This window comes from Ursus americanus, chromosome 28, assembly GCF_024610735.1.
Source record: "Ursus americanus isolate L20-20 chromosome 28, mUrsAme1.1.p, whole genome shotgun sequence".
Lineage (NCBI taxonomy): Eukaryota > Metazoa > Chordata > Mammalia > Carnivora > Ursidae > Ursus > Ursus americanus.
The window spans coordinates 17,506,665-17,528,751 of record NC_142154.1 but is presented as its reverse complement, the minus strand read 5'-3'; the positions used below and the strand labels follow the sequence as shown (position 1 = coordinate 17,528,751).

General features: G+C 47.2%; 1 protein-coding gene across 2 annotated transcripts in view; it reads left to right on the top strand.

The window, feature by feature from the left end:
* Window positions 1-22,087, top strand: part of ADAMTS17 (ADAM metallopeptidase with thrombospondin type 1 motif 17) — a 336,180-nt gene that overhangs the window by 157,223 nt on the left and 156,870 nt on the right. For both annotated transcript variants that reach the window (XM_045795391.2, XM_087856712.1), the window contains exons 9-10: window positions 8,842-8,982; window positions 10,763-10,913. In XM_045795391.2, the coding sequence (XP_045651347.2) occupies window positions 8,842-8,982; window positions 10,763-10,913 (292 nt within the window). The remainder of the gene's footprint in view (window positions 1-8,841; window positions 8,983-10,762; window positions 10,914-22,087) is intronic.

The following is a 22,087-nucleotide window of genomic DNA, read 5'->3' as shown; positions in this document are numbered from 1 at the left end:
AAGGAAGGAAAATTGACTCATTCTGCTTACCTTATCAGAGGTAGAGTTTTTTTCTTTTTTTTTTCCTTCAAAGATTTTATTTATTTGACAGAGATAACGTGCACAAGTATGGAAGCAGCAGAGGAAGAGGGAGAAGTAGGGTCCCTGCTGAGCAGGGAGCCCGATGCGGGGCTCAGTTCCAGGACCCCAAGATCATGACCTGAGCTGAAGGTAGACGCTTAACCGACTGAGCCACCCAGGCGCCCCTAGAGGTTTTTTTCTGAACACTCTACAGCCTTTCCGTCTGAATCAGTCCTGTCACCTCTAGAGCAGTCCCCTTGAGACGTTAGATCCTTATTCCATTGATGTAGCTACCATTCTAAACTTATCTGGAATGTTTGCTTGGAGTCCGCTTCACACGCTCCCCTCCCCTTTTACAGAATGTCTTCCCAGGTCAGACGTCAGCATCACTTTGTTGGGGCGCCTGGGTGGCTCAGTCCTTAAGCGTCTGCCTTCGGCTCAGGGCGTGATCCTGGCGTTCTGGGATCGAGCCCCACATCAGGCTCCTCCGCTATGAGCCTGCTTCTTCCTCTCCCACTTCCCCTGCTTGTGTTCCCTCTCTTGCTGTCTCTCTCTCTCTGTCAAATAAATAAACAAAATCTTTAAAAAAAAATCACTTTGTAGATTCTTTTTTTTTTTTTTTTTTTGGTAAAATTTTCAAGCATCATTTGATTCCAAGTCCGTGAAAGGAATCGCATGTTTGCACACATCGGCTCTGGATGCACTCATAGAAGGCTTGAAGCAGCGAGGGCACTGTGCAGAGAAGGTTATGAGCCTCACGGAGATGCCACTCATTTGGTCATGTTGGGGACCATGCCATCATGGAGTGGCCTTATGTTCATGAGGCAGAGGAAGGACACCCCAGGGAGCCTCTGTTCTGTGGGTTAGCAGGCTGCCGTATGGACCTAGATGTTCATGGGCTGCTTTTATTTTCCAGCCATTTCTTGTGCCCTTCCCTGTGCCCTGCCCTGCCCTGAGAGCTGGTGGAGCAGGGAAGGCTGGCCCGTCTCACTGTGTGAGGACCGTCTTTGTCAGAGGCAGGCAGGACCAGAGGCGCCTGGGCTGGTGAGCCAGGAGGAGTTATCAGAGCCAGGAAAGAGCCTTTCACGAAGATGGCAATAGCTTCAGCCTTCCAGGCCCCGAGCCTTTACCAACCCCCGGCTGCTGGACGCGCAGGGAAACAAGCAAAAGCGGGACCTTGTTCAAACCTAGACATGCTGCTGGGGGATAAAAAGAAATGGGACGTGGTGCAGTGGACCCCCCATCTTCGCCCTCTTCTTCGAAGGGCAACACATGGCATAGACCAGGGGTCCTCAGTGGTTATCCTTCACAGGCGTCCTGGGGTGTCTGTGGTCTTGGACGGGATGACTGCCTGCCGAGAGCAGTTGGACGTCCGAGGCTCCCAAGTGTCTCACAGGGGTCTCCCTGCCCCACAGCTGCCAGAACAGGCCTGTTCTGTTCAGTTAGCTCGCTGCCGAAGAGAACTGGAACGTAAAGGCGTTTCACAGGGTAGCAACTTTTCCATTCGCCACGAGCCCACCTTCCCTTGGGCATGGCATCTCCCCACTTCCCTCATGAGCTTGGCAGCTCTCTGAGGGCACCTGGGCTTGCGGCTGGGGGGCTGCAGCTTTCCCTCACTCAGGCGTGTGTGTGTGTCTTCCCACGGACGCCTCACTTCTGTTCCTTGAGAATACAGACTCCATGAAGGCAGGGGGGCAGCCAGTGCCAGCGCCTAGACCAGTACCTGGTCATGGAAGGCATTTGACAAATATTTGTTGAATGAAGGAACAAATAGATGAATGGCGTTAAGTATGTCATCCCTGTGTGGTCCTAGAGGAGGAGAGCGAGGTGCAGGGGCGTGCTGCGCTCTCAAGAGGCAGGGCTGGAATTCTCGTCCCCGTCAGTGTGACCCCAAAGCCAGGACTCTCAGATGTAGAAGAAGGGGTTTCCTATCATCTCTCTTTTTTTCCTTTTTTCTTAGGGTGCGTTATCATCAAAAACTTTACCTTATTGGCAGATTCTTTCGGAATTCATTTTATTTCAAGAATCTTTTAAAAAGAATTATGAGGGGTACCTGGGTGGCATCATGGGTTGGTTTCGGCTCAGGCTGTGGTCTCAGGGTCATGGGATCCAGCCCCACACTGGGCTCCGCACTCAGTGGGGAGTCTGCTTGAGTTTCTCTCTCTCCCTCTGCCCGTCCCCTATCCCCTGCTCGAATGCATGTGCACTCTCTCTCAAATAAATTTTTTAAAAAATAACCACAAAACAAAAAAGAATTACAAGATGGCAAATACCCTTAAACATACATATACACTCACACACCCAGTCAGAATTTCATTTTGACAATTCTTGAGAGAAATCCATATCTTGATACTGTTTACTGAATATGTACAGTTTTTGGCATGTCCACAGTTCCGTTATCTACTAGAGTCGAATGGAGTCTACTCACAAATTGTCCACTTTCAGCAGAAATTGTTTTTTTTGTTTTGTTTTGTTTTTTTGGTTTTTTTTTTAAAGATTTTGTTTATTTATTAGACAGAGATAGAGATAGCCAGTGAGAGAGGGAACACAAGCAGGGGGAGTAGCAGAAGAGCCTGATGTGGGGCTCGATCCCATCATGCCGGGATCACGCCCTGAGCTGAAGGCAGACGCTTAACCGCTGTGCCACCCAGGCGCCCCAGAAATTATTTTTTCTACATAGCATTTTTTAAAATTTTGATTCTAATATAGTTAGCATACAGTATAATATTAGTTTCAGGTATACAATATAGTGATTCAGCACTTCCATACATCACCTGGTACTCACCACAACCAGTGCCCTCCTTTGTCCCCATCACCTGTTCCACCCATCCCCCCACCCACCTCCCCTCTGGTGACTATCAGCTTGTTCTCTCTAGTTAAGAGTCTGTTTCTTGGTTTATTTTTCTCTCTCTTTTTCCCTTTTTTGGTTTGTTTTGTTTCTTAAATTCCACATATGAGTGAAATCATATGGTATTTGTCTTTCTCTGACTGACTTGTTTCGCTTAGCGTTGTCCCCTCTAGCTCCATCCGTGTTGCTGCAAATGGCAAGATTTCATTCTTTTTGTGGCTAAATACTATTCCATTCTATATATACACCACAGCTTCTTTATCTGTCCATCTGTCAGCGGACACTTGGGCTGCTTTCATATCTTCACTCTTGTAAATAACGCTGTTATAAACATAAGGGTACATCTACCCCTTTGAATTTTATCATCTCTTTGTTTACATATTTTCATTAAAACTATCAAAAAATTGGAAGCCAGCTGGGGCTTAAAGCCAGCTACTGTGTGTGTCCATGTCCAAACGGAGGGCAATCTGGGGGGTGGGGAAGGTGCTGGAAGGGGTGAAGCCTCATCACTGAGTGGCACAGCGCCTGCTCTGGTCTACCTGGCCCAGAAAGATGGTCTCAGAGAAAAGAGGCTGGCCGGCAGCGAGAAGTCTAACCTAGTGTCTGACCTGAAGCAAATCGCCTTAGTTTTACAGCCCCCAAAGGGGCTCGTCAAGAATGGAGGAAGTGTTTGCTTCCTCCGGAGGCTATGGATACAAGTGGAGATAAAGTGAAAATATTCAGGCCAAATGATACCCCAGTGATGCCACAACTCCTTGTATAGCGAGATCCTGAAACAAGAATAAAAGGTGAAAATAGATCAACATCACCTCTAAAATCACTTTTCACAGGTGCCGCATCAGGCACCGGACACCAGGTCCATCACACCCGATCTTCCTCCCGCTCTGGGAGCCGGCAGCATATTTCTTCAAGCATCGCATAAAATTTAAACGTCACCTGTCAAGACTCCGTACCTCGTGGCCGTGTTGAATGAAAAATGGGTGTCGTGAAACAGCAGGATCCCCTCAGCGTGACGCCGTGCTCATGGAGGGGTCCCTGAGACTCCCGAGGGAAGGCAGCTACATGGCTCTGTCACGCTCTCTCAGGGCGTGCACACTCAGGGACCAGAGCGAGGGGCACTGTCACCCGGGCTACGCTCTTTCTTTCTTTTCTTTTTCTCTCTTTACCTCTCTCTTACCACAGCTAATTGAATTTTTGTTAAATGAAAAATCAACAGCCCATTGGATGTGAGTCTTCCGCATGAATAAAGGCATACGCACCCACGTGCACACGTATGCAGTCCCGGGCAAGACTGAGGAGAGGGCACACCTGACCCAGCTACCCAACCTCAAAATCCCTTATGTATCAATTCGGGAACAAGAGTGTTACTGGAGCGCTCTGGCTAGGGAAGACAGACGCTTTCTACTGTGTGCGTCTCACCTGTCCTCACCTGCTGTGATGTAATCTGCTACAGTGGAGCCCGGTTCACACCAGCGCTCTGTTGAGCAGGATTTGCCCGTTGGTGATTCAGAATTTCATGGTGTTTTAGGATGATTCTTACCGCGATGATCCTGCCTGTGTAGTAGGAAATCTGACCCTGTAGAGCCCCCAGATCTACTCGGGTGGTTCCATTGCTGCTGGAATCCTGAAGGCTGACGGGCTCATTTCCTTGTGCAAAACCAAAAACAGACAAAGACTTCTCTGGGGTGAGAGGATTTCGATGTGATCCTGGCCTACTTGTTTTTTTCCCCTTCAGTGGGTGATCAGGACAGTTTAACCTGTATAAGCAAGTGCAGCCTGTTACCCCTAGTGACTTTCAGCACGTGTAGGTGACATTTCTGAGTGGCTGAAGATTGAGGACACAGTGTGGTTCTTAGCAAAGAAGTACTGACAGTCGAGAATTTTCCTCCTAGTGCAAAGCTGGGGTGTTGGTTATCATCATGGTAAGTAATATTAACTAATACAAATCCGCCTCTCATTTCCTAGAAAGAGCCACGAGCCATCCCTGTGACTGTGGTGTCAGTGAGTGTTTCCTGAAAAGGGACTGTCTGTCTGCCCGCAGGGCTACTGGGATAGGGCCTGGGCTGGCCGAGGACCCCTTCAGTGGAGAGGCTACGTCACAGGAGCTGTTTCCCTAGGTTCCTAGGCAAGAGTGCTTTGAGGGGAGGTGGGAGCTGATTGCATCCCTGATATCAAAATCCCAAAGCTTCTGAGAAACAGACAGGTAGGCTCAGAGCCGGTGAAATTAAAGCTTTCAACATGGCAGATCTACCCAGCCTAGAACACCCAGCCAGGATTTGGGGGTGAAGCGAGGAGGGGTCGAGCAATGTAGGGATTCTCTTAGAACTCCCTGCGTGGTATATATTGGATTTCCTAAAGCAAATACAGAAGTACTGTGTTATTTGTTTTAAGATAAAATCAACTCAAGGCCATTAAGTTGTTATTGTGTCTGATAAATCTGGGTCACGTGTGACGTGAGGCCTTGTCTGCGTCCTTAACCCCACTGTTTCTTGAAGTTAGAGTTAGCGTGTGTGCTTAATGTGACCCATTTTTGTTAAATGTAATGTGGCCAGAAGTAGTAGATGCCCTGGGATATAAACCTAAAACAACATACATTTCTCAGTCAAGTAATCCTGAGTTTAATCTAAAAATAGCCTAAACAGTAGTTTATGTAAACCTCAAATATCGAGACTCCCAGCCCAATGCTGGTTCATCAAACTGTGAATTTATGAGGTGCTTAGTTAGCATTTGAACTTTTTAAACCAGATCAAACATGATCTGTGTTAGACACAGCCTCCAGGAATCCAAGAATCCCACTCTTGGCTGGTCTTGCTGACTGGAACATTCCTTGGGGAAGTCCTTCTCCGGGGCCGGCGTCCTGAAACGCTCACCTAACGTACTGCACAGGCATGCAGTTGTGGATGGCACAGTCAGCTCTTCTGAACGCTGTTTTAAAAACATCGTTTTGTCTCCTGAGAGACCAGGCCCTCTGGCCGGCGGAGTCTGGCAGAGCGAGCAAAGGAGCCTCTTTCATTTTACGACCAACTTGACCACCAGAGAAAACTCAGAAGTGGTCACAAAGGAAACATTCCTCCATGTGTGGTGAGGCCATTCTGCCAGGGCTTGGCTCTCCCCCGGTTGTGGTTTCCCAAACAGCATCCTTGTTGTTTGAAGAACCCCGTCTGGTGGCCGCGCCGGAGATCCCAGCCCGGGATGACGGGAACCGGCTTACAGAAGTGCAAAGCCAGAAGAACAACGGGCTCACGGGCTGCTTCTCCACGGGCTCGGACTCCCCGAGGGCGGCAGCGGAGCGGTTTCACCCGGTCCGCGTGCTGTGCAGACACCTTGTCACCGAAGACGGGAGGGAGCCACATTTTTCACGAGACATTTTATTTCTGTCACCTCTACACACCGAGCGGGGTTCACTGAAATCCAACGACATTTTCAGAAGATCTGTTTGAAAACGCTACCGCTAGTTTTATTTAAAAATCTCAAATCAAACCCTAAATCAAATGTAAGGTGACTTTTAACACCCTGTGCTGTACATGCGCTTGAAAAACCAGCTAGTTCCTTCAAAAGTTACACGGAACAAAGAGATGATAGGTAGACAGACAGATGGCTATGGATAGCTGTAGGTATAGACAGCAAGCAGGGAAAAAACGAAAAAGCTGAGTAATGGCACTGAAAAGTAGGGCTCATTCCGCGAAGTAACTACTGGAAAAATATCTACATTATTCCTGTTGGTCAGACTTAACCTGGCAATTCTTGGTGCTTCATTTCACTTGAATCGGATGGCTACCTGGTCTCTTGGCGGGAGGGCAAGACTGAGTCTAAGCAGAGAAGGCTTGCGTCGTTCTGTTGAACAAGCCGCCACAGCACTAGACTTGGCACCCCTGTAACGGACACGGAGTCTCCGATTTGGTGGTGCTTTGCCCTGGATTAAATAGATAATTCATTCGAGAACTACAGAGTGCCCGCTCCGTGCCAGTCACTGGTGGAGAAGCTGGGATAGAAAGCTGCCCTGAGGGAATCTGGGGAGTTGGAAGAGCCTTTGGGAGACGCAGAGGGAGGGCCTGGTTCAGGGCAAGGTCTAGAAGAGCGGTCCCACCACGGCACAACGTGGCCATCAACACAAAGGGGGCACCACAGGTGTGCTTTCTTCTGACAGGATAGTAGTCACTTGACCAGCTGACCAAAAATATTGGTCCGAGTGGGGAAACATAAAGAAATTATACTTAGGTGCCTTCAACATTTTGTTTTCGCTGAAGCCATGAAAATATTAATTTTTTCACCAATTTCACGGTGGGGGTGAAAGCTTTGCCTTGAGGGTGTGTGTCTGCTGATTGGACTTACATATCACCTTCCTCACACAAGCCACAACTATAACGAAATGAGTTCAAATCCCAGGGTTTTTTTTGTTTTTTGTTTTTTTCCTTTCTTAGATGGAGTAGAACATAAAAGACCCTTGTGAAGCAGTCTGGGGCAGATTTTTATGTTTTTTACCCCCCTCATCTTTTACACTCGTCCTGCCCACCCCCAATTTGGCAGTGGTCTGTTTTTAGCTACTAGCTAAGTTAGTTTTCCTGAAAACAACGACTTTTGTTCTCCTGTTTCCTTGGTTAGCACAACGTGTAACCACACGAGTTAATTGACAGAGCAAGTGTTACCGACATGAATAGGTTTGAGGATACATACGATTAAGGCCTGGTTAAGTGCACCCTCGACTCCCAGGAGCAGAGATGTGTGGGTGAGCAGAGGGTGCCCGGCCAGCCTGGAGACCCAGGAGCACGAGGGCCAGCCGGTGTATCCCACAAGGGACGCGGGTTGTTTTGGCTAATCCATCTCCCGTGGTGACGGCGGTGAAGGCCGTGTCTCGCAGGCAAGAGTACAGAGGGGCCTGGAGGGCGTGCAGAGTAAGAACACAGGCAGGCCTCTGTCGAGAGACACCAGGATTAAGCATCCCTCAGGGGGAATTGACAGACGATGGTCAGAGGCGTATGACGGAAACTGGGAAAAGCGGCTCCGGAGAAGCCTGTAGAACCTCTTTTTAGAATTATCTCTGTCTGTGACTTCTCCTTGCCCAGGCTGGCAGTGATCTGAGGTCAGGGCTGGCATATCGTGCACCATTCTTTGTTCTCTTTCTAGTCCATGAGCTGGCACTCAGGAAACCTCTCATAAATATTTTTGAATGAAGGAAAGTGCATGTTGTCTCCATTGGGCTTGTTGACAAAGGATGGGCATCCTTTGGCACAGTGAGTCTGCCCTGGAAATCACAGGTCAGCAAAGCGTGGGCCCTCTGATCTCCTATGTTCCGTGTCCCAGGTTATCCCAGTGACGTCAGATGTGCAAACTAAGATCGTCACTCAGCCTATGGTGCGTGGTCAGCAACACACATCTAGACAGGCATCCTGGTGTCTGTCACGTACACCTGGGCAGGGAAGGCGACAGGTATGATCTCGGTGGACCCAGGTATACTGATGTGAAAGATAGAAAAGCCGAATTTTTCACTGATTTGAAGATTTGCACCCATGATATCATGTAAGTCCAAGTCTTGGATGGTCCCAGCTAGACCTTCACGTGGTGACTTGCCCGTAGGGCAACAAAACACTTAGATCCTTAATGTTGGCATATTTTAGTGTCAAAAAGCAAGTGTAATCATCCGAAACTTACAGTTTAAGAACCGTGCTATCACAGTGAGTTTAATTTCTTCATTTATTCATGCGTTTAGCAAATGCAGTGGTGTTCTGTGTGCTCTATCAGTCTTCATGAAATAAGGAATTCTTCGCTCTGTTTCTCTATAAGCTCACGGCTGTCGGTGTGCTCTGCTGAGAATAGCCAAGTACCGGGTACCGGCCTGTGCCCCTCTTTGTCTTTCAGGCTTGGTCTAAATTGGCACAGTATGCGGAAGCCTGTAGCCTAAGTGGCCCTCTCTTCTTTTCCTTTCCCTCGGGCAGCTTGGGGATGAACCACGACGATGACCACTCGTCCTGCGCCGGCAGATCCCACATCATGTCAGGAGAGTGGGTAAAAGGCCGGAACCCCAGTGACCTCTCTTGGTCCTCCTGCAGTCGCGATGACCTTGAAAACTTCCTCAAGTAAGTCCTTGAATCATTCTGTACAATCGCTACAATAGAAAGTACTTCCAGAAGGCACAACAATTGGAGTCTTAGCAAGTGTGGGAAAGAGAAACGAATCTCTTAGAACTCTGAGCTGGCCTAAAGAGGCGGTCAGTACCGAACCTCCCCACTCTGACCTAGACTTCCTCCCAAGTGTGTGTCTGATATGACGGGGGCACCCAGCTGCTAATCATACAGGCTTTGTTGCTTGATTGAATATCAACGTGGTGACCGTGACTTGAAAAGAACCCCATTTTGTTTCTCTGCAGTATTTTGACCCTGAATGGACAGCATCCTGGCAGCATCCCGTGGCTGCTACGGGAAAGGGCATTTCCTTAATGCTCACGCTGCTTCCTGTGATAGGGAGCACATTTGCTGGGGAGCCGGGTCTGCTCACCTCCTTCCCACGTGGGGATGGGCTCTGTTTATCTCACTGCCACTTTCTTTCCAGAATACATCTGCACCATTCCACTCGCAGATTTTTATGGAATGCTGGCCATCTGATTTCAGACCTTTGTCAAGCAAAGTCTTAGCTCCTGTACTATGAGGGTCCCTTAGTGTCAAGACCGCAGGGACAAACTTACAGATTTGATGGGCAGACCCTGATCACTTCCTTACTTAGCGAGATTCATCTGTCCGCTCTGTGGAGACGAAAGGGACTCAGTGAGTCTTACCCGCCTGTGGAACTTTGCAGTTCAGTAACACATGAAAGCACCCAGTGAATTCGGGAGGGAGTAGCCACAGGCATCACTCTGCCTTCTGTTCTCATCCTGAGTCTTCTTTCGTGACATTTCCCGCGGGTGGGGAAATTAAGTGGTACACAAGTCTTAAAAATGGACTTGTTAGTTTTAATATAATCTATTTCCTCTTGAGTACTTGTTATCACAGAACCTCAATGAACTGTTGTAAGCCACTTAACATTGTTTCATGTTTCCCAGAAGGGTCAGTGAAACAGGGCAGGGTGTTTTCATTTGCTCATAGACACATTGCCGGTCAAAATGTTGTGTGTGTCTGAGCCCGGGAGAGGTGGCCCAACGCGTGTATTTGTGTGCAAGCCTGTTCCTCAGGAATCTTGGCGAGAGGCTGGGTTTCCTTTCCACGGCCATCTGCCTCGTTTTGGGAATTGAGAAATCAAAGCATTCAAGTATTTAACCTCCTAATGGAGCCACAGGCTCACAGCCCCCCAGTGCAGTTTCTCAGAGTTGTTCTCAACATCTGTGAACATTTCCAGCCTGGTTGCAGTCCTGATGTCTTTTACAGACTGTGCCACCAGCCAGCTTTCAGGGAAGAGACACCTAGACCCGTCAGCTGCCACAGACCCTCCAAGAGCATCTGCAGAGTTGGAAATAAGCACTTGGTTTTTATTTGAAATAAAGCAAAACGATCCTACCTTCTATTTCTTCTTTAAGCATAGTGATTTTGCTCAAGGTCGTATTCTGAGTAAATACCCTCGGAATCTATTTCAAAAGCATTCCATCCAAGAATGCTCAAACTTGAGAAAGGTACATTAGCCTCACGGGTGTGATTCTCAGGCTCTTTCCTGGTGGCTAACCTCCCATTGCCTTTGCGGTAAAGATCTGCATTGGGCCAGGGAGAAAAAGAGCGAAAAGAGCAAAAACGCGCAAGCCACGTGCCCAGGGCCTGCATCACCCTCCCATAATTTGGGAGATGCAGATTTCTCACCTGCTCCTGGCTGACAAATCAAGACAAAAACCTGGGCAGGACACTTGCAAGTCAGCTCACCTCTCGACTGTTTCAGGTCAAAAGTCAGCACCTGTCTGCTGGTCACAGACCCCAGGAGCCAGCACGCGGTCCGCCTCCCTCACAAGCTGCCGGGCATGCACTACAGCGCCGACGAGCAGTGCCAGATCCTGTTCGGCACCAACGCCACCTTCTGCAGAAACATGGAGGTAAGCAGCCACCGGACGGCTGGCTCGGGGGAGCATCTGGCTTCTGTCAGAGGGCACCGCTCTCCACACGCCACACACACGCACATATGCACGCACACACACGCGCGCACACACACACACGCACTCACACACGCACACACACACACACGCACGCACATATGCACGCACACCTTCACTGACCCACGCGTGCGTGCACATACACCCTCACGGGCATTTGCCCAGGTGCACGTCATCCTTGGAAGTGATGTAAAGTCAGCTGGTATCAAACCCCCGGATAGCTATGGAATGCAGCTAAAGCCCAGGAAGCGCTGGAAAGTGTCAGGTCGGGAACATCTACTAAATCATAAATTGGTTATTTGGTAGTAGCGTCAATAACCCCATTAAGACGTTACCATTTACTTGAGCAATGCCCGCGTGGTTTGTCCTTTGCTAGAGCTTCAAATGTGTGAGCCCTTGCCACAGGCTCCCCACGTTGCTCTCCCCAGCTGGGAGATGGGAACACACTCAGAGGTTTAAGCAGTCATTGAAAATGGCTTGGTTTGTAGGTAGGAGAGCAGGGATTTGTCTCAGGTCTGTTCCCCTGCAGAGCACATGTGTTCTCGCCATGCCGTAGACGGCAAGCTGCGGCGTGGCCCCTTCTGGGCGGGGGGGAGGTGCCAAGATGGACACGCCAGGACCTGGGGCAGGGCCCATCTCCATGCTGTGGCCCAGGGGGAGGCCAGAGCAGCCAGCATTCTAGCTGGCAGTTGGCAGTTGGCTCGTAGGGGAGCAGAGCCCGTGTCCTCTGGAGCAGAAGGCCAGAAGCGGGAGGACTAGCTGGGGTGGGGATATGTGGGACTCCGGAGCCACCCAGTGGCAGGTGTCCTCGTGCTGGGGCTCGGGATGGCATCGAGTCCCAGGGAGGGAGCCTGGAAGGCTGCACAGGTTCCCGGATCAAGAACCTAGGATGAGACCAACTCCAAGACGGACATGCAAGGGGCCGTGCCTCCAGAATGAGACCCCAGGATTGCAGCCCGCAGAACAGGTCCGCGTGGACTCTGGGAGGCGGGATGCTGCCTCTCAAGTGCTTCCTGGCTCTGCAGGAGTTGGTCCGGGAAATCAGGGCGGGGCCCTCAGGTGGGGCACTACCCATCATTGTTTGGGGCGCAGAAAAGAGCAGCGCCTCAAAGGCAGGCCAGCACCTCCTGCTAGCTGTTTCCCCGAAGGGCTTTTGTTCGCAGCACTGTAGTGAGTCCTCCTGTCCCAACCCCCCGCGGAGGGGCTAGCGAGGGTCCCTTCCGGAGCCGTCTCCCACTGGACACCCCAGTGCCTTGCACCTTACACCTCTATGGGAAGATGCAGTGAGCTCCAGGATTCCATCACCCCCGGCTGTCTCCTACTGGTGTGTCTGGTGCTCACCTTCGGCCTTGACCGTGAAGACTCCTTCGTTTATCACGTGCTAGCCAGGAGGCACCCTGTTTGCCTGTCCCCGCCTCAGTCCTTGAAAGTACCTGATGACACAGAATCAGCAGCAAGGGCAGCTTTCAGAGGGTCCTTTGATGGTGTGGTGTCTGCACAAAAATCCACATGGATAGAACCCCCAGGGAGGACCCTGAGCACTCAGGAAGGGTAGAGACGCCCTGGGTAGCCGGGGTAGAGAAGAGGGAAGTGCCCTGCTGAGTCACGGGACACAGAGCAGCCACTCGGTGCAACCTCAGGGCTGGTGGGATGTTGCAGGCCAGGCTGTGCTGGCCCGGCTAGGGGCCCATGAGGGAGGCGGTGGGGTGATGGGGGTGGGAAGCTGGGCAGAGACCGCTTCCTCCCTGAGAGCTGCAGCCATTTTTGCCTTTTAGGAGCCAGGCAATTGCACACCAGTTGGGCCAGGAGGGATAGGAGGAAGTAGGTACCTATACTGGGGGCTCATGATTTCCCGGGCAGAGAGAACTTTCCATGCCCTGTCACAGAAACCCTGACTGCGGCCATCGAGGCAGAGGCTTTGTACCCTATTTAACAGATGAGAAGACAGAGGCTAAGAGAGGTTAGTAACAGGCCGAGCTTACACAGCCAGGAGGGGGGTGAGCTGCAGACTGAGGCTGGGTGTGTCTGTTACTGAGGGAGAAAAGAAAGACTATGTATAGTCATTTAAAGACAGACCAAAGGGGAGGAAGGAGACCTAGTATTTCATTTTCCTTTGCCAGCTTCATTTTGTTTGAAGAAGACAGCAAAATGTCAAGTCATGATCAGCTCAGCTATGTTACTTTTTTTTTTCCTCCCCAGAAGCTCCAGATACAAATATATCAAGTGAGATCCTCTCATTTTGTAAGTTACAGGGAAGCTGAGCATTGATTCCCACAGCTCACCAGGAACCACAAAATATGTTTTCCCACTTGCCTTTGAGAGTTCATCAGTACTAAAATAAAATGGCCGCTTGTCTCCCCAGTACCTAGCAGGAGTGAGGGTACTACCTGTTAGCACCGCTGACAGATGGCCAGCAGCCTCAGGGAGCTGGCAGGAATTTTCCTGCTGGCAAGGCCAGGGTGCTCCCTTCAGAGTGAATCTCACAGTCAGATGGCGGGAACTCACAGTCGGATGGCTGAGGCACACGAGGTGCTGATGGAGAAGAAAGACAGAGGCCAGCTGGGAGCCAAGAACTTGGGGAGTGCTGCCCTAGGCCTGGGACACACCATATGACTCAAAGCCAAACTAAGGCAGCATCCCACTATGGGATTCCTTTTTTTTTTTTTTTTAAGATTTATTTATTTGAGAGAGAGCAAGCCCAAATGGGGGGAGGGGCAGACAGAGAGGGAGAGAGAGTCTTCAGCAGACTCCGTGCTGAGTGCAGAGCCCAACGGCGGTCGGGGTTCAATCCCAAGATCATGAGCTGAGCTGAAGACGAGTCAGATGCTTAATGGCTAAGCCGCCCAGGCGCCTCCCAACTAAGGGATTCTAAGGCTGGCTGTATCATCAGTCTACCCATGTGGTGCCTTTATGGATCTGTGTTTCAGCTGGTGTTCAGTGTAACAGAAGGGCGTGCATATGTTGTGTTGTTCCTTTCTTGTTCCCTGTAACACCCATTTTGTGGTGCTGGTATGAGCCCCTTCCCCTCTTCTTCCTTGTCCTCACCTCTTTCTGCATCCCCCTTTCACCTACTCTGTTCCAGTTAAATTGCCTTCCTGCTCTTTCTTGAACCTGCAAGGCATGCTCCTGGCGGGGACACACTCTGCTTCATGCTGGCTGTTTCCTCCACCAGGATACTCTTCTCCCACTTGTCCCTGTGACTAAGTGCCTCATCTTTTTTGAGTTGGGGCAGGTTTTGTTTTTTCAGAGGCAACCTTCTCAAGGAGGCCTATCGTGACCATGCGATTTAAAATTTTAATCTGGTAAGGGGCGCCTGGGTGGCTCAGCTGGTAAAGCATGTGACTCTTGATTTTGGCTCAGGCCATGATATCAGGGTCATGAGTTCGAGCCCCGTGTCAGGCTCCATGCTCAGCAGGTAGTCTGCTTGAGATTTTCTCTCTCTCCTTCTCCTTCTGCTTCTCCCCCCAACTCACTTATGCGAAATAAATAATAAATAAATAAATAAATAAATAAATAAATAAATAAATAAATAAATCAAATCTTTAAAATGTTATTCTGGTAACCCTCTCCCAACCACTCAGAGAACCCAGGTCTCCTGGTTCCCTAAGGGAAAGCCCTACTTTCATAGACTTATCATTTTTTAACATGCTATATAATTCACTTGTTTGTTATGACTATTGATAATCCCCCTCTAGATGATAAACCCTTCAAGGGCAGGAATCTTTCTTTAATCACCAGTGTTTTCCAAGTACTTTGGTCAGTGCCTGACACACAGTAGGTGCTCAATAAGTATGTGTTGATCTGGGATCCATCCATAACCGTAACAGCAAATTTAAGTTCCCATTGTGACTTTACCCAACCACCAATGGCCCTGTGGACAAGCTGTGTTGAGGGAGAAACTTAGAGACCTCTGTGTCATTATAATGTATTGACTCTCTAAACCTGAGTTCATGATCGGTTTCACCAACGTACATGTAAGACTCTGTCAAATGTCTTGCAGGGATACATACAGATCTTTCCTGTGGCTTCCTCCCAGGGCAAGAAAGTGTTCAAAGCAGCACAGTCGATCTGGTAGTGAGTGACCGCAGGCTTACTCCTAGTGACCAAGTCTGTAGTCTCTTCTTTGTGCATTAGTACCCTCCTTGTAAAATCCAAGGCTCCTGGTGAGTTAATACACATAAGGTGCTAAGAACTGAGTCTGTCACAATCTCAGTACCCAAGTACTTGAGCTGATACGTGTGCTATTATTACCTTTCTGGGTAACACTGCTTCCCATCCTTTGGAGCACAGAACCAATCTGTGTACATCTGTAGGGTCAGTGTTTCTCTGTATTGAACTTCTCAGGGCCATGAGAAATTAAGCATTATGTAACACCTGTATTCTTCTGGCAGCCAGAGACACCCAGAACCAATCAGAACAGTCTTTTAATCCAATGCCAAATTGAACTTTATAACCATTATTATTCTTTAATGCCCTTGAGGATTGACTTGGATCTCATGTAATAAAATGATCATGGTCCCAATGTTGCCTTTAATTTCTTATTCTGACTTCTGTCTTTGGCCAAGACAAAGTAACAGGTGCCAGATTTACCTTCCCACCTGAAGCAACTAAGAATCGGATGAACTATATGAAATAGTGATTTTTTCCTAACATTGGGCATCCGGCAAGAGTGAATTGTGATCCTTGAGATATGCAAAGCACATAAGGTGAGCCCTCTGATTATCCTGGCTCACTTGTGTAGGCTATGGCACAAGAAGGGAGAACTGAGAAGAAGCAAGTCTTCTTGAGTTGAAGAAACGGAGCTGGGAGCACAGAGAGGCCAAGGAAGTTAGAGTTCACGAGAGAGGTCCCACAGAAAAGCTTTATAAAGAAAGAACCTCAGAAATGTGCACAGATCTCCATGAATCTTCAGCTTAGTACTCAGAAATGTATGTGTGAGAAGACTGCCTGAGGCCATCTGAAAATATAAGAGGGAACCACCTCTGGAACTCACATAAAATGCACAGAAGGGTGTTGCATCGGTAGCGTGGCAAAATTAGCCCTGTCCTAAATGCTGATCTAGTGCCATCTAATAAAGTTTAGAAGCAAAATCTGAAAGGATCACACTGTTTCCAGGTGACTTAACCAGGTCCTGGAACAAAGCTCAAAAATATTGAGAAATACAAAATCATCCACCACTCCATAAAATAAAATTTATAACATCTAGCATCAAATTAAAAATTACCAGGTCTTCAGAGGAGCAGAAAAGTACATCCATAGTGAGGAGAAAAATCAATTAGTCAAAATTGACCAAGAAAGACACAGAAAATAGAATTCACAGACAAGGGCGTTAAAACAGTAATTGTAACCATAGTCCAGGTTCAAGAAGGTAGCAGAAAGATTGAACATGTTAAGGAGAGATATGAAAGCTATAAAACAGATCCCAAGGAAACTTCTAGAAATGAAAACTACACTGTCTGAAATGAAGGAGACCCTGTTGCTGGGAAATGAGCGATTGCAGAAGAAATCGTCAGTGAACTTGAAGACAGAGTGATTGAAACTATCCAAAATGAAACTCAAGGAGAAAAAAGATGGATAAGAAATAGAAGACAGGGGCACCTGGGTGGCACAGCGGTTAAGCGTCTGCCTTCGGCTCAGGGCGTGATCCCGGTGTTGTGGGATCGAGCCCCACATCAGGCTCCTCCGCTATGAGCCTGCTTCTTCCTTTCCCACTCCCCCTGCTTGTGTTCCCTCTCTTGCTGGCTGTCTATCTCTGTCGAATAAATAAATAAAAAATCTTTGAAAAAAAAAAAAAGAAAAAGAAGACAGCAGCAGTGAGCTGCGGGTCTTCAGGTGGCCTAATATATATGTGCAGATGATACCTTACAAGGAAATGAGAGTGAGTAAAGACAGAAATAATGGCAAAAAAAAATTCTAAGCTTGATAAAAATGATAAGCTCACAGATCCAAGAAGCTCAGTGACCCCCAAGCACAAGAAACATGAAGAAATCTAGACCAACGCTCATCATGATCCAGTTGCTTTAAAAGTAAAGATAAAGAGAAAATCTTAAAGGGGCCAGAGGAGAAAAGTTATGAACACATAAAGGAAAAAAAGACAGCGTGTTTCTCATTCAAAACAATGCAAGTGGAAAGATAGTAGAGCAGTATCTTTAAAGTACTGAGGGAGGGGGAAAAAGCCCATCACCTTCTAAATCAACACCCAGCAAAAATCTCTTTGAAAAATTAAGGTGAAATGGAGTTTTTCTGTTATGCAAAAACTGGAAATATTCATTGCTGGCCAACCCACACTTGAATGAATATATTAAAAGAAAGCTTTCAGGCAGAAAGAAAATGATAGTAGATGGAAATACGGATCTACACAAAGAAATGAAGAATCCCGGAAGTAGGAACTACATGGGCAAATATATGATATACTTAAATATGCTCAAATGTCTTTAAAAGATCATTGACTATTTAAACAACTGTCTTACAGAAAAAAAGAAGAATACCGTCATGGTCGATGTCCATGTCCTAATCCCCAGAACCTGTGAGCTTCACCTTATATGGCAAAAGAGACTTCTCAGGTTTTATTCAGTTAAGGATCTTGAGATGGGGAGATTTCCTGGATTCTCTGGATGGGCCTGATGTAATCAGAAGGGTCCTTACTGAGAAGGAGGCAGGAGATCAGAATAGGTAGCAGAAGAAAGCAGAATGATAGCTGAAGGAAGAGGCTGAAGTCATGCAAGGAGGCAGCTGTCAGCCAAGGAGAGCAAGGCAGCCTCTAGGAGCCGGGAAGTTCAGGGAAATAGATTTTCCCCTCGGAGCCTCCAGAGGGAACCAGCCCTGTGGAAACCTTGATTTAAGCCCACTGCAACTGATTTTGAACTTCCAACTTCCAGAACCGTATGATGAGAAATTGATGTTCTCTTAAGCCATGAAGTATATGACAATGTTTATTTAGAGAAGCAGGAGGAAACACTAGTAGCTTTGCCATGGGAAACCAGTACAGTATTGCAGAGTTTATGACATTCGTAGAAGTAGAGTGCATGATATTCACACGAAGGCCAGAGCAAGAGAAATGGCCGTATACTATTGTAAGGTTTTTATACTACGTATGAGATGGAATACTCACACAGAAAGACAGACTGTGATAAGTTAAAGATGTATAGTATCAACTGTAAGTCAACCAACAAATAACACAAGAAAGTTATAGCTAATAAGCCAACAAAGGAGACAAAATGTGAGCATATATTGCTTATCCCTGTGGCCCTTTAAGCATATTAGAAATAGGTTACGTAGAGTGGATTATAAGTGCATGTTTCATGTTAGTCATTTATACTCTGTTCTACTAAGAAAATGGTGCAGTTGACATTAGGACCCATGACATACTCTGTTTAGATGTGAGTCTCCTTGTGGCCCCCGTGCTCATCCCATTTCTCCAGCTGTCTAGTTCTTCAGAATAATCACACCCATGACGTCATGACGTGTCAGGGGTCTCCATTTATTTCAGAGGGAACTGTGATGCAGAATTCTCAGCAAAATCCTCCAAATCACATGAGGGCCCCTTTAATAGGAAAAAAAGTTACTCCTTTCTAGATACCATGAAAAAGAAAGACACTCATAGCCAGGAATTGTAGGGGAATGAATATCATGAAGCCATTCCAACTCCAAGAATCTGGAGGAACCTCTTCTTTTACAAACCACATTCATGCATAACAGTTGGGAATGCCATCCATGTTCTCAGGTCTGGACTCCCCCAAAGCTTGTTGATAGTGAGAACTTCACTGGCAAGCCCCTCAGCTGGCATTCCTGAGTGGGGGTAGGTTGGAAAAATACCTGAACATCAGTGAGGCAAGTGGGTGTGTGTGTGTGTGTATGTTTTAGAAATTTCTAGAATTTTAAGCCTATCACAGACACAAAAATAATGAAATGTAACCAAGGTTGGACACCGCCAAGGGAAGAAAACCACAAAACACACCAGTGCTGAGGAGCTGAACATTTTCTTTTTCATTTTCTGGAATACAGACCCATAAAAATAAGAAGAAAAGAAACTGGAGAGATTATATTTTGAGAAAAATACTAACCACCATGACTACCGGTGGGAAAGGTTTTCATTTTGCTTCTGCCTTTTATGAGGAACAAAAGCTTATCCCTGGAAGAAGGGAGAGACCTATCCTCTCAAAGAATTGTGTTTCTCGTGGACACATCTTTATTATTGTGCAGAAGCAGGGGTTCTAAACCAGGGTCTGCGGATAGATTTCGGAGGTTTTGTGAACAAGGATAATGAAAGTTTACATCTTTATTTTTCTCCGACCTGTAACTGAAATGAATACAGTTGACCCTTGAACAGCACAGGTTTGCGCTGTATGAACCCACTTATATGTGGGATTTTTTTTTTATATAAATACAGTACAGTACTATGAATGTATTTTCTCTTTTTTAAAAGATTTTATTTATTTGAGAGCAAGCGAGCATGAGCTGGGTGGGAAGAGGCAGATGGAGAGGGAGAAGCAGGCTCCCCACTGAGCAGGGAGCCTGACATGGGGCTTGATCCCCAGAACCTGAGGTCATGACCTGAACCCAAGGCAGATGCTTAACTGACTGAGCCACCCAGGCGCCCCTGAATGTATTTTCTCTTATGATTTTCTTAACCTTTTCTTTTACTTAAACTAAATTTATTGTAAGAATACAGTGTATACTATAGGTAACCTAAAAATATGGGGTAATCAATTGTTTATGTTATTGGTAAGGCCTCTAACCAGCAGTAGGCTATTAGGAGTCAGGTGTTTGGGGAGTCAAAAGTTACATATGGACTTTCAGTGGTGTCAGGGGTCGGCATCCCTACGCCCGTATTGTTCAAGGGCCAACTGTATTTCCTTCAACCACGGGTGTTGGCAGTAAGCCAGCAGTCTTCACATCACCCATGACTGTCTCAGGACTAGGACTCCCAGATAGTTTCATCCTGCGTGATGGTTATAGCTGCTATCTCAGGTTATCATTTACGCTCACCACTACTTTAAAATTACAGTGGTTAGGGTGCCTGGGGGGCTTAGTCGATTAAGCATCTGACTCTTGATTTCTGCTCAGGTCATGATCTCAACATCGTGAGATCGAGCCCTGCATCAGGCTCCCCGCTGAGCGAAGAGTCTGCTTGTCCCTCTCCCTCTGCTCCTCCTCCTGCTTGCTCTCTTCTCTCTCTCTCTCTCAAATAAATAATCTTGAAAATTACGGTGGTTATTATACCCAGGGCCAGATCTTCTCAGGCAATGTGTTGACAAAGAAACATACTTTACTAAACACTATACTACAAATTGGTACTTATTTTTGTATTTTGGATTATACTTAAATTTAATTGTTTCCTTGGCAATCTTATGCATGTTATAACTATGCATTGACAAAGATTATTCTGCAAAGGTGTTTATAGGCTCCCCAGGTGCCTCATAGCACAAGGCCAGGTGCTCAGTGCTAGGCGGTGGCAGGCCACCACCATTTGTCCCCAACAGGAAGTGCTGGCTTGCCATGAGCTATTATTCTTCTTAGTTGGAATTTTAAATACGGAGCCTCCTCCTGACTGGGACTTTGTGTATGTTCTTTTAAGATCAATCAAAATTACAAGCCATTTCCGCATTTAAAGGCATAGGGTAAATAACTTGGGAAAAACAGTTGCTTTGGGAACAGCCTAACTTCAAATATTAACCCGATTTCTTGCCTTCTTAAAGATTTGCCTACTAGAGAACCCAGAAAAATTAAAATACAGTCCATTTTCATGTCTAGGGCTCTGGAGATCCCCACACCATCACCATTACATCCATGTCTGTCTGCAAAATGCTGGTATTGTAAGGCTCAAAGCTGTCTATGGAAATATGAACTACCAAAAAAAAAAATTGGCATCAATAGCTGGCATTTCTTGCAGCAATTATTGGCAAATATAGCTGTCTCCTCTTTTAGCCAATGGTAATGTGATGTTTTTAATTCAATAAAGCATTTCAAGAAAGTCCAAACATAAAAGTTATAAACATTGGATGGTAAATATTTATTACAAAGGGGAAATGAACTTTACACAATTAGCCCCATCCATCTTCTTTATGATTACGAGTTCCTCCTGTCTCTGTCAGGAAAGTCACTGGAAAGCAAAGGCACTATTTAACAAGACTGTAAAACTATCGGGGCTCAGATATCCTGCTGGGTGAAGCAGAGAGTGAGAGAGCCCAAGGTAGGTACCCTCAACCGAAAGGAAGAGTGTGACATGGCTCCTGGAGACAGAAGGAAGAAATGCAGAGTTAGGACAACATTGTGACAATGATCACAGCCTCGTAAAGCCCCCAGCCCTTTCCTGCATGGAAGATATTTCTCTGTCCCCCCTCATCACCCTGGAGATTCTGGGTTGAAAGGTGCTTTGTAATGACCGCTCACACTTAACCCTACAACCTTCTTGGCAACACATTCCACCATCATTGCCCTGAAGCCTGTGTATGACCGTCCCACCTAGAGAAGAAAGTAGTGCTGGGAAGTGTTGAACACCAGCCTTGTAACTGACTTGAGCAAGGGTGTGCCTACACGTCATGGCATTTGCAGTGGATGGACCTGTGCCTGTCACACCAGTTGTTTCATGAAGGCAAGAGTGTCTAGAAAGGTAATAGGCATTCGAGGGTCTTGTGTCGTCTTTCTACTTATTGATTGCTCTTCCTGTTTAGTTCTCTTGGCCTTTCAGCACAGCGTGGAGGTGCTGTTCCCATCACACAGTACTTAAAAAGGTAGCTTCCCAAGTCAGGCAGCCGGGATCATGTCCTGCCTCTGCCTCTTGAGCAAGCTACACAGTCTCTTCTGCCTCAGTTTTCCAATCTGCAAAATGGGAAAAACAGCTCCACTTACACATCGTAGGGTTATTTTGAGGGCTAAGTAACAAATGAGTTAGAGTACTTAGCATGTAGTATGCACTCAGTGAGGGTTAGTTAGTACCATTGTTGTCCATCCTGGAGCTAGTGGTAGAGGGGACACTGTTTAGCTGACAGTCTTGTTGGCTGGTCCTTCTTTTCTGTATCTTTCCTCGTGCTGTCCTTGCCATTCCTCCTGCTATCCTAGGAGCACCAGGCATTGCTCTCCAGTCCCTCTCTCGGCACACACACCCTCAGTCCCCC